This window comes from Callionymus lyra, chromosome 10, assembly GCF_982586985.1.
Source record: "Callionymus lyra chromosome 10, fCalLyr1.hap1.1, whole genome shotgun sequence".
NCBI classification, from domain to species: Eukaryota; Metazoa; Chordata; class Actinopteri; order Syngnathiformes; family Callionymidae; genus Callionymus; species Callionymus lyra.
The window spans coordinates 7,462,147-7,476,158 of NC_141827.1; the positions used below are offsets into that span (position 1 = coordinate 7,462,147).

At 43.1% G+C, this 14,012-nt stretch overlaps 1 protein-coding gene across 1 annotated transcript; it reads left to right on the forward strand.

Moving 5' to 3' along the window:
• The first annotated feature begins 3,977 nt into the window (after window positions 1-3,977).
• Window positions 3,978-12,827, forward strand: osgn1 (oxidative stress induced growth inhibitor 1). The gene is made up of 8 exons (XM_087801372.1): window positions 3,978-4,123; window positions 6,285-6,347; window positions 7,182-7,318; window positions 7,887-8,078; window positions 8,152-8,243; window positions 10,415-10,608; window positions 10,685-11,022; window positions 11,086-12,827. The coding sequence occupies exons 1-8, from the start codon at window positions 4,012-4,014 to the stop codon at window positions 11,599-11,601; spliced, it is 1,644 nt and encodes a 547-aa protein (XP_087657498.1). The 5' UTR covers window positions 3,978-4,011; the 3' UTR covers window positions 11,602-12,827.
• Window positions 12,828-14,012: the final 1,185 nt, after the last annotated feature.

The window sequence follows — 14,012 nt, forward strand, 5'->3', positions numbered from 1 at the left end:
AGAGACTTTAAGGCCATTGAGTCACAGCAGGGGGCGCTATTTTTCTCTCTCTCCTTAGTTCTGTATCTGCATTAACCCATGAGTCAGGTTCATGGGTCCTACATTGGCAGCACCACTCATGGTTTTGTCTACTTAATGAGTCCCACATATGTGTCCGAGTCCCTGTGACTCCCCTGTGTTAATCGGATGTTTGAGATACAACAACCGGCAACGGCAGAGTTTGACCACCAGGGGAGCTACAGCCGATGACGCCGTGAGTTGCCACAGTGACTCGAATCTCTGGAGTTTGAGTCGAAATCGTTCCAACCTTTGCCGCCATAATCCGCCCCGGTGTTACACAACCGGACGCTGAGTCACTGCGCCACAATCTGCAGAGTCACTCTGAGCCGCCAGTATTATTGTCATTCTTCTATGATGGATGATCCGAGATCAAGTCGGCATTAGAAGCTTACTGGTCGAACTGACTCGAGTGTTTCGCGCTCACACGACTCGTCCAGTTTCCCCGTTGAGTCCGAAAGAATTCGTTGTTTACTTTTAGGCTCGACACCTCTTTGTGTTTCTCCGCTTGGCCTGAAAGCAGATCCTGCTCACACACACGAACACGCACACGCACACGCACACACACACACACACACACACTCCCGCTGGGGTAACACCGACTCTGGTGTTTTGTGTCCTGAGACCTGAAACTTCCGTCAGGTGTAACTTGTGATGGAATTCTTGTGGAGAAAACATTTTCATTATCACAACATCTTCTAAAGTCACGTTTCCTTCAAACCATGACCTTCAATGACCTTTGAATCTCGCTGTCTTGTTCTCGTGATTGGCATGTTTGAATCTTCTCACCTTCGACGATCAAGAACTCGTGAGCATCAGGTGATCTTTAGCAACACACGGGTACACAACTCTCAAGGTATAGGCCACACCTGTCTCATGACATAACTCTGTTACATGTGATATTGACACAGTCAGAATCATCAATATTTCCGAAGACTCCTTTTAACACTGCTGTGTAAATAACCAGTCACGTTTTGAACATCTGCTTTTATGTCCTCAAAAAAGCTTTTGTCGTATAATTTAATCGAGTGAACTCTTTACGCTGCCGTAGCTTTCCAGACTTAAGTGCAGCGGCTCCTTCCACAGCCAAGTATTTCGAGCCGCATCATAATGCATTTATTCTCTCTTTGTTTTTCATCACGAGGATTTGTGCATGATGACGAAGATTGACTTTTCAAAACTAAATATTGTCCTTTTTTCTTCTTTCTCTGCCTTTGTTTCCTGCTAGAGCGCCTCCTGAGGGGCTATTGACCCGTGACTTGTGCTATATATACACTTTATATACTAGGGCTGTGTGTTGGCAAAACCTGTTGACACAATACTTATCACGATACAGGGTCAACGATATGATATATAGTGATACTGCAGTAACATATATATATGTGTAGTATTGTCGAGTACTTGACTCTGGTGTTGAAGTATTTACAGACCACATGACTCTTGACAAAGTCGTAACTGCTTTCATTTGTTTTGAAGCCGAAATATCCCCAGACATCATCTTTAAAATATGTGCTGGAGTCCACTGTATCCTCTCGTCCTCAGTCACCACCAGGCTCTTTCAGGATTTCAATGTTCATTATGCTGCGGAGGACGTAATGACTGCTGCCATCTATTGGCCAGAGGTTTCATTGCAACACAAACAATGCACAAACTCTAAATATTTGCATGTTAATTGTAAATAATATAATTATTTTATTATAAATGCATTATTGAACTATAAACCTTTGAAACTATGATCAGACATAAAATATGATTTTCCAAAAATTAAACCAGCAAAATTAGATTGTATTAATCCCTCTGGAGATGGATACTGTATATATGTAAACTGTATAGATTATAGATACTATAGTAACAAGGATATATTTGTAGTATTGTCCGAGAACTTGGGGGGGTAAAAAAAAATGGCACAGTCATGTTTATTATTGATACAAAGACGTAGAGAAAAACTGTCATGAAGTGTATTCATATTTTCTTGCATATATACAGTAGACTCTCTCTCTATATATATATGTATATGAGAACACAAAACAAAGGATACACAGCTCACATTTGGCTGTTTCTATACACCCCTGCACACACAAACACACACACACATTCTCGAGCATCAGACACACGTTCTAAAAATGTGACACGCACTTGATCTCGGGCCTAAAACCTTGAGGCCATACTGGAATCATGATGACCCAACTTGACATGTGTGATGTTGGCAGACCTCCTGCGGGTTCAGTCGACACCCGAGGGGAAGAAAGTTCTGGAATCTACAGTATTCGATCTAAACAAGCGCCGGGCCTGTGCGGGCTCGACTTGTCAGCCTGCGGTAAAAAAAAATATGATGAAAAACATGGGTGACCTAGTTGGTTCTGAGCTGGAGCTCAAAACGGGTCTCGTTGTCTCCGTCGTTATTATCTCGGTCCAGATGAACCTTTGCTCGACGGTCAACCAGACCCAGGTGTCAGTTTGTGCTAAGCCCCGCCCACTCCTGGCCCAACAACAATTGTATCATCTTGTCGCCCACGTGAGTTAATTTAAGATTCAGACGAGTATCCGATTACTTTTGTCATCTCCGACATCAGCCTCTCGTGTCTGCTGCCTCTGAAACGTTTTAACAACATGTCGACTTAGGGTTGGGATTATTCTAACAGAAAACTGTTCCTTTTAGAGTTATAGACAAAAATGTTTGTTCATTTTAATGTAGCGACTGTAGCTCAGTTGTCTTCGTCTTCATCTTGTCCAAAAAGACAATTAAAAACATCGAAATATCTCCATACTGCTCGTCTGTGACGTCCATCTTGTTTTAAAGTCTGAACAAAATAAATTGTTCAGAAAAAATGTAAACGGGTCTAGATTTTAATCTTGTTTGTAGCAGAAGCTTAAATGCTAACATGCTACACAAACCGGAAGTATTCTGGGTAAATATCGCGAGCGCCTCCAGACTACTGTCTTCACTACTGTTTACCGGACGTGATCGCGATATTTACCTGGAGTACTTCCTGTTTGTGTAGCATGTTAGCATTTAAGCTTCTGCTTCAAACAACTCCTTTTAATACGGCTGTGTTAATAACCAGTCTAGTTTTGGACATCTGCTTTTTTGTCGTATATTTTCATCGAGTGAACTCTTTACGCTGCCGTCTCCAACACTTCTTCGTTGATTGCCAGATTTAATTGCAGCGGCTTTATTTCCTTCCACAGCCAGATACACTACTGTTTACTGGACGTGATCGCGATATTTACCCGGAGTACTTCCTGTTTGTGTTGCATGTTAGCATTTAAGCTTCTGCTACAAACAAGCTTAAAATATGGACTTTTTAAAGTTTTTCCAAAACACTTTCTCACGTCGACTCTAGAAAGTAACAGATTACTGAAATCTGAAATCTGAATTTTGGCTGAACTATCACTTTAATAATGCTGACATATTGGACGTGACACATGTTTTGTCTCCATGACACAAACTGACTTGTCAGGAACTACAGATTCCTATAAAAACTCTGGACCGGAAACGTAACATTTATTTACTTGTTTTGCGTATAAAAACTTGCTCTGAAACGGATTTTAGTAGATCTTCTCTAACAGTGTTGAAGAGTAAAAACATGATTAAATTTAAACATTCAATTGAGAGGAAAGTCTGACGTCACAGTGACTCTGAGAACAGCAGGTTAAAAGTTTTTAAGATATTTTATTGCTGCTGTGAAACTTCATATTCTAGTCCAAACGTTTATTTATTCATCAGAACACGTCTATAATTCAGGTGGCAAAAGTTACATAAGTTAGTAGACGATCTTTGTGTCTCGGGCGTTGGATTTCTCGGGTGTCGACCTCTTTTGCGCAGAGACGATCTCTGGGCTCACACAGGGAGGGGGGTGAAGGGGGGACGCAGGAAGGATCTGCGCTCTGATTGGTCCACAGCCGAGCGCCGTCTCGCTATATAACCCTGCGGTCAGACCGGTGAGCAGCTCCATGTGCTGCGACCCGCCGCAGAGTCTCATCCGGACCAGGAGACGACACCGAAACCCGCGCGCGCGTCACTCCAAAACCCGAACCAGAACCGGCACCGAGTCAGGACGCTCCGGTGAGTAAACGCTTCATTCAGCACGATCCCCTCCGCGCATGCGCAGACGCTCAGTCTCGCACGGTGCCGTTATCCGCGTTATTCTCCGGGACGACGGTGTCCGGGTTTATTCCGAACCGATGTGAGTCACGGTTCTTTATACAGCGACGGTGCCGGGCCACCGGCCGGCTGGTGGGCTGACCCGGTTACACAACAGGGACCCTCCCCCCGGACGGACCCACAACCACAAAGAAACTAGTTTCCATTGCAACGTTTGTTTGTTGTGTTTGGTTCGTCCATGAGTCACGAACACGTGACTGCTCGAGTTGGTTTATTTATTTATTTATATATTTATTTTCATCTTGTCGTCATTTGCCGTGTAGTAGTTGATCAACTTCTGCCATCATCGCGTCACGCCCTCTGCTGGATGATGACGTAAGAGCTTAGACTTTGCTTTACTAAATAAAACGAGTTTGAAACAAGAAGCCAAGAAACCCAACACCCCGGTTCCACCTGCGGTCTCCATGGCAACCGTCTTTACATTTGCCCGGGGCTGACGAGCCTCACCTTTCCGTGCCCTCAAAAGACCCAAAAACATCTAGCTGTCCCAGCTAGTTGGGAGCGGGGGGCCGGGAAAGCCCTGAAAAAAGTGCGTGAGGCACGACTAACCAGGTGAAGAACCACATGCTGCAGGAAACTTCCAGAGACTTCAAGTTCAACATGGAAGGAAAGTTAAGATGCAAACAACAAGGAAGAATTGAAATGAGGTTTAGACAGAAACTTGAACTTGGAGGAAGTGAAGCCAAACAAGGAGATTGAATGTCAACATTCACACAAACTGCTTTAATTCTGCCCTAAAGTTATTATCATGTAATTAACGTGTTTTTTTCCCAACCCATTTAGTTTCATGTCCAGAGCACTTTGTTCACTTGTTACTGGTCATAATCAATATTTGAGATATATATATATATATATATATATATATATATATGTATGTGTGTGTGTGTGTGTGTGTGTGTGTGCTGTCTCCGGCAGCACGAGGAGACGTGGAAAGACGCTCCGTTTGTTAGTATAATATTTACTCAGCCTTCAATTTAAGGCTGAGGACGTAAAGAAGAACGAGTGTCGTCGCTCCCGAGTCTAGCGATACTGAAGCAACAATACTATAATTTTTCATATATTGTGATATTGTGAAGAAGTCAATATTTCTCAAAGTCGTCACTGCTTTCATTGGTTTTGAAACCAAAATATGTCCAAACATCAGCTTTAAAAGCTGCTGGAGTCACTGTATCCTCTCGTCCTCAGCTATTGCCGGAAATCATTCTTTCTTTATCTCTGGAGGGACATGATGGCCGCTTCCATCTAGTGGCCGGACGTTCAATTGCAACCCAAAAAAAATAAACAAACCAGAATATTAAGATGTGAATTTGAAAAATCAAAATATTTTTTACACTCTTTATGTGAAAATGAATCGTCAAATAAAAATTTAAAAGCAACAAAAAGATTATATAAATATTTATTTTAAAATCATTAGAGTATAGAGCATCATTAAACTAGCATTATTTCAGTGTCTATTTTTTTCTCTCTCCACAAGCTGCATCTTTTCAAAAGTTCGGAGAAGACGTCTCGAGCCGTCACTCGCACCAGGCTCTTGGAAGTCGGTGTGTCAGCATGACTCGGCAGTTTTTTTTGTGTTTCTGCGGGCCCTGACGGAGGTCACATGACCGACCTCTTTACTCTACACTTTATTGTTTGAGAGTAAACCTCGGCGGGCGGAACGGGTCGTCCAGGTGATCCGCAAGTTGCGAGCGAGCGACCAGCAGGGGGCGGTCTAGAGAAAGGGACCCTCCACTGGAGTCCCTTTTTAATGAGCCCTCTTTCTGATCCAAGTGGGGGAGGGGCCCCGCTAACAATAGCGGCCCAGAATACGTGGAACATTTTTCACTTGTTCAGATGCCAAGAGTGAGTTCATCCTCTCCTCATTTGACACACACTCACGCACACACACACACACTCTTCCCCCCGAGTGGTTTCATGTGTGCAACAGCTTTTCATATCTGGGCGTTGTTGATCCTGTGGGGATGTGTGCGTTCGTGCCCACAAGTGTGTACAGGATATAAACTGTACACACTTGTACAGTAAGAAATACAGGGTTTTTTTCTAATTCTTCTTCCGTCTGCAGCCCAAATGGACCTCCAGGAAAAAGCCCTCAACCCTGCAGACGTCCTGCCCGTGGTCATTATCGGTAGGTCACGCACACACACACACACACACACACAATCACACACAGAATCAACAAGTCACTCTTACTGTCCGATCATAAAACTCTCTAGTGATGTAATAAAACAAACACAAATTATGACTCTAAGCTCTTGACCCGGTCAAATCTCACTGTCGCACACACACACACCCACACACACACACACCCACACACACACCCATGTCCTTAACATGTCTCGACAGAGTTAAGGAGAACCATAAGTCAACAGTCTGGTTTTATTTTTATACAAATCCATCTTTTATCCTAACAAGTTTAAAAGTATAAAAATATATCAGTGTCATCAGAATATTGAAGGGTAAAACTTTTTTATTTGAATTTGTTTTTATTAAAAGTTGTTCATTATTTAATAGAATAAAAAAAAGGGATTATTTTTACACGTAGAGTTTGATATTCTTAAGCCCATAATTCAAAGATACATTTTGTAAATTCAATTTTTTTTTAAATTTGTAGCCTTTTAAGTTCATTATAAAATGTTGGTATAATGGTGCCAACTTTAAGCCAATCAAGTGACACGCAGGCGATCATGTGACTATGTAGAAACACTGGCGAGTAAATGTATGCAAAAGCAAAGGTATTTAATTAAAAAAAAATGTATTGTTTGATTATTAAAATAACAATAACATGTACATGTATGTGTTAAAAAAAAAATTATATAAACATTCACATTTTTAATTATTATATTTTTAAACGCAGTCCTATTTTACTGTAAGTTTAATTTTTACTTACTTCACAAACGGATTACAAGACGTAAATATGTGAAAAGGAAACTCTCTGACCAGTGTTGTGTTTATATTTCAGGAAACGGACCTTCGGGAATCTGTTTGTCGTACCTGCTCTCAGGTCACGCCCCCTACCTGTCGCCCGGGGCGTCGCACCCCAACACTCTCCTGCACAGCAAGCTGGAGGAGGGAGCTCACCTGTCGCTGCTGGAGCAGGTGAGCACAGATCTACCTGCACGTGGCCCACGAGTCACTTTCACGAGCCACTCGTACGCCAATTGTAATTACAAACTAATGACTCACCACTATCACTAGCCAGCTCAGGGTGACTCAGCAAAACTCTCTGAGCATAAGTGAAAACTTCCTGATTATCTCACGTGATAACAAAACAACATGTTGACAAAAGATAAAGATGCTATTGATTTGTTTTTCACTTTTAAATAAAATGGTGAACTCAACTGTTATATGAAGTGCCGTCTCTCAACAACCCTTTCAGTAATGGTGACCTAAACGATGGAAACAGACGTAAAGACAGTATTGTATCGATCAATCAGACATATAGATCAGTGCGTAGAAAGGCATCATGGGAGTTCACTGTTATGTAGGAACCATAAGTCAGGTGGTAGTAAACTCTACAGGTGAGACTACAGAAGGGTACTTGTGACCCTGGTCTCGAAAAGCGCTATATAAATAAATATTACTTACTTACTTACTTACTCGAGGAATAAAGTGTACATTACAAATGGCGACCTCTGGTGGTGCTGATCCTCATCTGCGTGTGCAGGACCTGGAGTACCTGTGCGAGGGTCTGGAGGGTCGCTCCTCCAACCCGGTGGCGGTCCTCTTCGACTCACTCCTGCTGCCCGACGGCGACTTCGGCTCGGACCACACGTCGCCGCTGGAGTGGCGCTACGAGCCCGAGGGCGCCGTGCCTCACCTGGTGCTGGGGAGGGGTCCGCCCGGGGGGGCCTGGCATGTAAGTGTGTTACCTTCTGTGCGGGTGTGTCGTCGCTATGGAAACGTCTTTACACGTGTGTTTGTGTCCTCAGGCCATGGAGGGGTCGATGCTCACACTCAGTCTGGCCAATTGGATGGAACTTCCTGGACTCAAACTGAAAGACTGGCTGAGAGAGAAGCGCAGGTGAGTCGCACACACACACACACACACGCACACGCACACGCACACACACACAACTAGAATCACCTGATGTCTTTTTCTATGGAAGTATATCGGTGTCTTTTACAATATTGGAAAGTTGAATTCATCATTTGAAATGTTTGAATTTATTTATTGAAATGATTGAACTGTATTTTAATTATGCAGAAGTTTTTAAGTAAATACCTTATTCACATATTATGGCAATAACAAGAATTCTGATTTTGTTTTAAAAATAAATAAAACATTTTTAACAATTTAATTCAAAAGTTTTTATATTGAAAGTTTATTTATTTTTTCTATTTAAACATTTCAAAAAATAAACATTAACGGAAGTAAATCAATGCCAGAAAATATATCACACAAGTGTTTGATCTAACTTCTCAATTTTAGATTTTCTAAATTAAAAAATATATATATATATTTTTACACATGATATATGTTTTTTTTTTTATACAAACTTTTTTTTTTGTTTAATTCTTCTTTTCTTTTTTTGTTTACAAACAATGGTACAGAGCGACCATTTATAGATCTGGAAAAAGCCTAAGACAGGGTGTCCAGAGAGGAACTATGGTACTGTATGAGGAAGTGTGGAGGCTTGAGTGAAGTATGTTAGAACTGCTGCAAGACACGTATGTTAGAACTGCTGCAGGACACGTATGTTAGAACTGCTGCAGGACACGTATGTTAGAACTGCTGCAAGACACGTATGTTAGAACTGCTGCAGGACACGTATGTTAGAACTGCTGCAAGACACGTATGTTAGAACTGCTGCAGGACACGTATGTTAGAACTGCTGCAGGACACGTATGTTAGAACTGCTGCAGGACACGTATGTTAGAACTGCTGCAAGACACGTATGTTAGAACTGCTGCAGGACACGTATGTTAGAACTGCTGCAGGACACGTATGTTAGAACTGCTGCAAGACACGTATGTTAGAACTGCTGCAGGACACGTATGTTAGAACTGCTGCAAGACACGTATGTTAGAACTGCTGCAGGACACGTATGTTAGAACTGCTGCAGGACACGTATGTTAGAACTGCTGCAAGACACGTATGTTAGAACTGCTGCAAGACACGTATGTTAGAACTGCTGCAGGACACGTATGTTAGAACTGCTGCAAGACACGTATGTTAGAACTGCTGCAGGACACGTATGTTAGAACTGCTGCAAGACACGTATGTTAGAACTGCTGCAGGACACGTATGTTAGAACTGCTGCAAGACACGTATGTTAGAACTGCTGCAGGACACGTATGTTAGAACTGCTGCAGGACACGTATGTTAGAACTGCTGCAGGACACGTATGTTAGAACTGCTGCAAGACACGTATGTTAGAACTGCTGCAGGACACGTATGTTAGAACTGCTGCAGGACACGTATGTTAGAACTGCTGCAAGACACGTATGTTAGAACTGCTGCAGGACACGTATGTTAGAACTGCTGCAGGACACGTATGTTAGAACTGCTGCAGGACACGTATGTTAGAACTGCTGCAGGACACGTATGTCAACTGTGAGACAGCGGTGAGGTGTGAGAAGTTCAAGATGGAGGTGCGACTCCATCAGGGCTGAGCCCTGAGGTGGTGATGGACAGACTGACAGATGAGGTTGGACAGGAATCTCCACGGACTATGATGTTTGCAGATGACATTGTGATCTGTGGTGAGAGCAAGTGGAGGAATGAATGTGAGTGAATGAGAGGAACCATGAGGGTAAAGGGAGATAAAGAAGGATTTTGGGATCAACGGTCCAGATGAGTGGAGAGTGAGGAGAAGAAACGTGTTCAACTGGTGGAATGTGTGGCGAAGAGAGGGAGATACAGAGAACTGGGTTGGATGGAGGAGGTTGATTCGTAAATGATTTAAAAGGCTGCTAATTAAAAATATTTATTGGTATTAGAATGTTGAATATTACTGTGTCAAAAATATCTTAATATGTTTAATGTTTAAAAGGTTGAAAATGATCAAACACTTTAATTCAATTAATGAAATTCAACCGTTCAATATTCAAACCATTGAATTCAATTATAAAAAATACAAACAAAAAATGATTCAATGCTTTAAAAAACACGTCAATGAACAAAAAAACCAACATTTGAAATTTTAAATCAGGAAAAGTCTGAGATGTTAATGTTTCCTTCGACCTCCTCAGGAACGTTCGTAACGATCGCGCGACTCCAGCAGAAATCGCCTCCTACTACCAACACTACGTCTCCCGGATGGCGCTGGAGCAGAACTTCGCCTGCGGCACCACCGTCACCTCGGTGACCAGGCAGACCGGGGGTCCGGACGGGCCCTGCTGGAGGGTCGAGGGGCTGCAGAGGCGAGACGGGTCCGAGTCCGGAGGTGAGAGGTCGCGACGAAGGGAGGAGGAGGAGAACGTTCCTGCCACGCGCTAACGTTTCCACGTCTTCCCCCGCAGATGGTCCGCTCGAGTCGGAACCGTTCTCCGTGCTGGCCCACAACGTGGTCCTGGCCACGGGGACGCACGACATCCCGGCCCGGCTCGGCGTGGAGGGCGAGTCGCTCCCCTTCGTGTGTCACTCCTTCTGGGAGCTGGAGGCCGCCATCGACCGCGGCGAGCTCAACCAGTCGCCCGACCCGGTGCTGGTGGTCGGCGCCGGGCTGACGGCGGCGGACGCCGTGCTGGCCGCGCGTCACCTCAGCACGCCGGTCCGCCACGTGTTCCGGCGCTCGGTCACCGACCCGGGTCTCATCTTCAACCAGCTGCCCAAAGTCCTGTACCCCGAGTACCACAAGGTGAGTTCCCCCCCGTCGCTGGTTCTGGAGTCGAACAGACTCACTGACCCGTCTCAACTTCAGGTCCACCAGATGATGACCCAGCAGCAGCACCAGCTGACCTCAGAACCGCCCGCCCAGTCCTCCTACCCCGGGTACCTCAGCTTCCCTCGTCACAAGGTCCTGGAGTTCCGACCCGACCACAAGTGCGTCCTCGAGTCCGACTTGGGCGAGCGGACGGTGGTCCAAGTGTCCAAAGCGCTGGTTCTGATCGGATCCCACCCCAACCTATCTTTCCTTCCCGACCACGGACGACACCTGGGCCTGGACCAGAAGGAGCCCATCACCTGCCGGAGGAACCCCATAGAAGTGGACCCGTTCACCAACCGGGTGGTGTCGGCGGACGGACCGGGCCTGTACGCCATGGGCCCGCTGGTGGGCGAGAACTTTGTCCGCTTCCTGAAGGGCGGCGCTCTCGCCATCGCCAGCGACGTCGCCAAGAGGAGGCGCGAGGTGTGCGAGGGGCGGGACCAGAGCGCCGACACTTTGATGGACAGGTGGTTGAACCAACAGCGAGGCCTCAGCATCTTCGAGTCGTAGCAGAACCACACTGGGTCGGAACTTAGCGTGGACTTGCTGGTCGGACATCTTTGCTTGTGGAACTATTTTTGTATGAACCGAAAACAGGCGTATTTGAACCAGCAACTGTAGTGAACAAAACTGACCTTAAAATATAATCACTGCCTCGTTTCCGATCTGGAGAAATGACGGTTGCACTTAAACTTGGAAAACCGTTAGAATCTTCCGGGAAACGAAAGAAAATTGTAACAATAACTGTAACACGATGTGCTCTTGAGCTCCCCCTGCAGGTGTGGGTTGACATTGCAGGGTCTTGAGCCCGACAACTGTTTGTTTTGTACGTCAGGATCACTGCTGACGGCAACATGCTAACTACACTTGAAAAGACCAAAGTTGCCTCGTTGTGTCGCGGCAGTGAAGTGGTTACCGTGGCGACCACGAATGGTTATTTGTCCTGGGGGTTGCGACGACTTCTCTGACGTCTGAATGTGTGTCTTCGACGCTTTCATAACACTGAGCGAGGCAGCTGAACAATCTTCTGCTCGACATTTTGTATCTGTGAGTCAAAGTGTGATGAACTTCCGTCGATCTTTGTTCCTCTGATTTTGTATCAACGTCACGATGAACTGATCTGTTGTCCGAGTGTTTTCTTTTTTTTATTGTCCGTCAACATCTGGGTCAAACTGCTCGTTTTATATCCTCCTAAAAAACCTGTGACCTAATCAGCTCCCAGAATGCTTTGCTGCACAGCCAACCATTAACTTTTTACACACCAAATGGACTCAAATACAGTATTGTAGCGACCAATCAACCGTCACTAAAATAGAGCAGTGTGTAGAGAGGCATCATGGGAGGTCACTGTGTTGATAACACTGAAGTGTATTTATGTTTGGTTGCGTCTAATCTATGTGGAACTAGGGTTTTACGACCATATATACTTGGAGGGAAATCAAATAAAATTCAGCAGCTTTAGAGGAAGTTTTTTTTTCCTCCATACTTCCCCTTAGGACTAAGATAAATCCGCCATTTTGTCTCTCCACTAACCATTTTGAGCTCCCTCTTGAGTACTTAAGTACTGGATCACCAGACAATACCTGAAGACGACTGATCTATTTCCAGCCCGTCACGGTGGCTCTTTTTATACCAACATTTTAATATTGAACTTAAATGTTGAAAAGATGAATTAAGAAAAATATTGAATTCAAAGTTTTGTATTATTGGAATTCAAACTCGCACATTCAATTAAAATAAAATAGAATGTTGTTAATGTTAATTCTATTATTAAAATAGACATTTGAATAAACAACAATATTTTAATTTAAAAATGTTTAATTCAACCACTCATCTGGTGGCACTGATATACTGACGACCTTTTAGTGAATTTTATCCTGCTCGACACTTTCAAAAGTTTTACTTTCAGAAGACGAGAATTTTTATTTTAAAAAAAAATCAGAATCAGCAGAATGATGCAACGATGTCTTCAAATGAATCTGATCAATTGATCGCCGCAGAGACGAAGTGGGTTTTTATATCATCGGCAAAACTGAAGAAGGGAGAGTCTGCCCCCTGCTGGTTCATTTGAGAAATCCACCTGCTACTTCTTGATCTGGATTTTTTGTTGTTGTTGCGTTGATTTATGAATTGAATAATTCAATTAAATTACTTCTTCATCGAATAATTGAATTCGTTTTTATTGTTTTAAAAATATAACGTTTTATTATCTTTCTAAAATTATTTAATTAAATTAAATGCGAATATAATATATATATATATTTTCTTTTCTGCAGATAGTTTTATCTGTTTTAATAAATGATTGACTAAAAAGAAAAAAAACAAGTCAATGCATTTATTTTTACACATAGTTTGATATTCTAATTCCAATGAATCAAAAATAAAGTTCCGAAATTCTATTTTTTTTATATGTTGCCTTATAAATTCAATAGAAAATATTTGGTAAAATAGACAAAACCAAAAGATTATTTTTGAATTATTGGAATTAGAATATTAAACTGTATATGTAAAAATAAGCATTCATTATGGAAATATTTAAGAAAAATGTAATTCAATTATTCAAATAAGAAACAAATCCAACCAAAAATGGAAATGATTAAATTGTAAATTGTAATGACGAATACACAACAGTTTAAATCTCAACTCCAACCGTTCAATATTGTGATGACACTGACTTACTTCAATCCAGGATCTTGTCCACCTGAGCACTGAAACAACAACATGAACAAACCATGACATCAGTGGACATCAAAGGACAGATGAACGTCCACATGTGCGTCTTTCATCTCTGCAGACAGAGCTGATAAAGTTACAGCAGCAGGCGAGGGAGGTCAACCAGAGAACGCTCCTGGACGAAGGTCACGCTTCAGAGAAGATGTTGGTGATCAGAGGCAGCAGAGAAACCATCTACATGCTGGAGG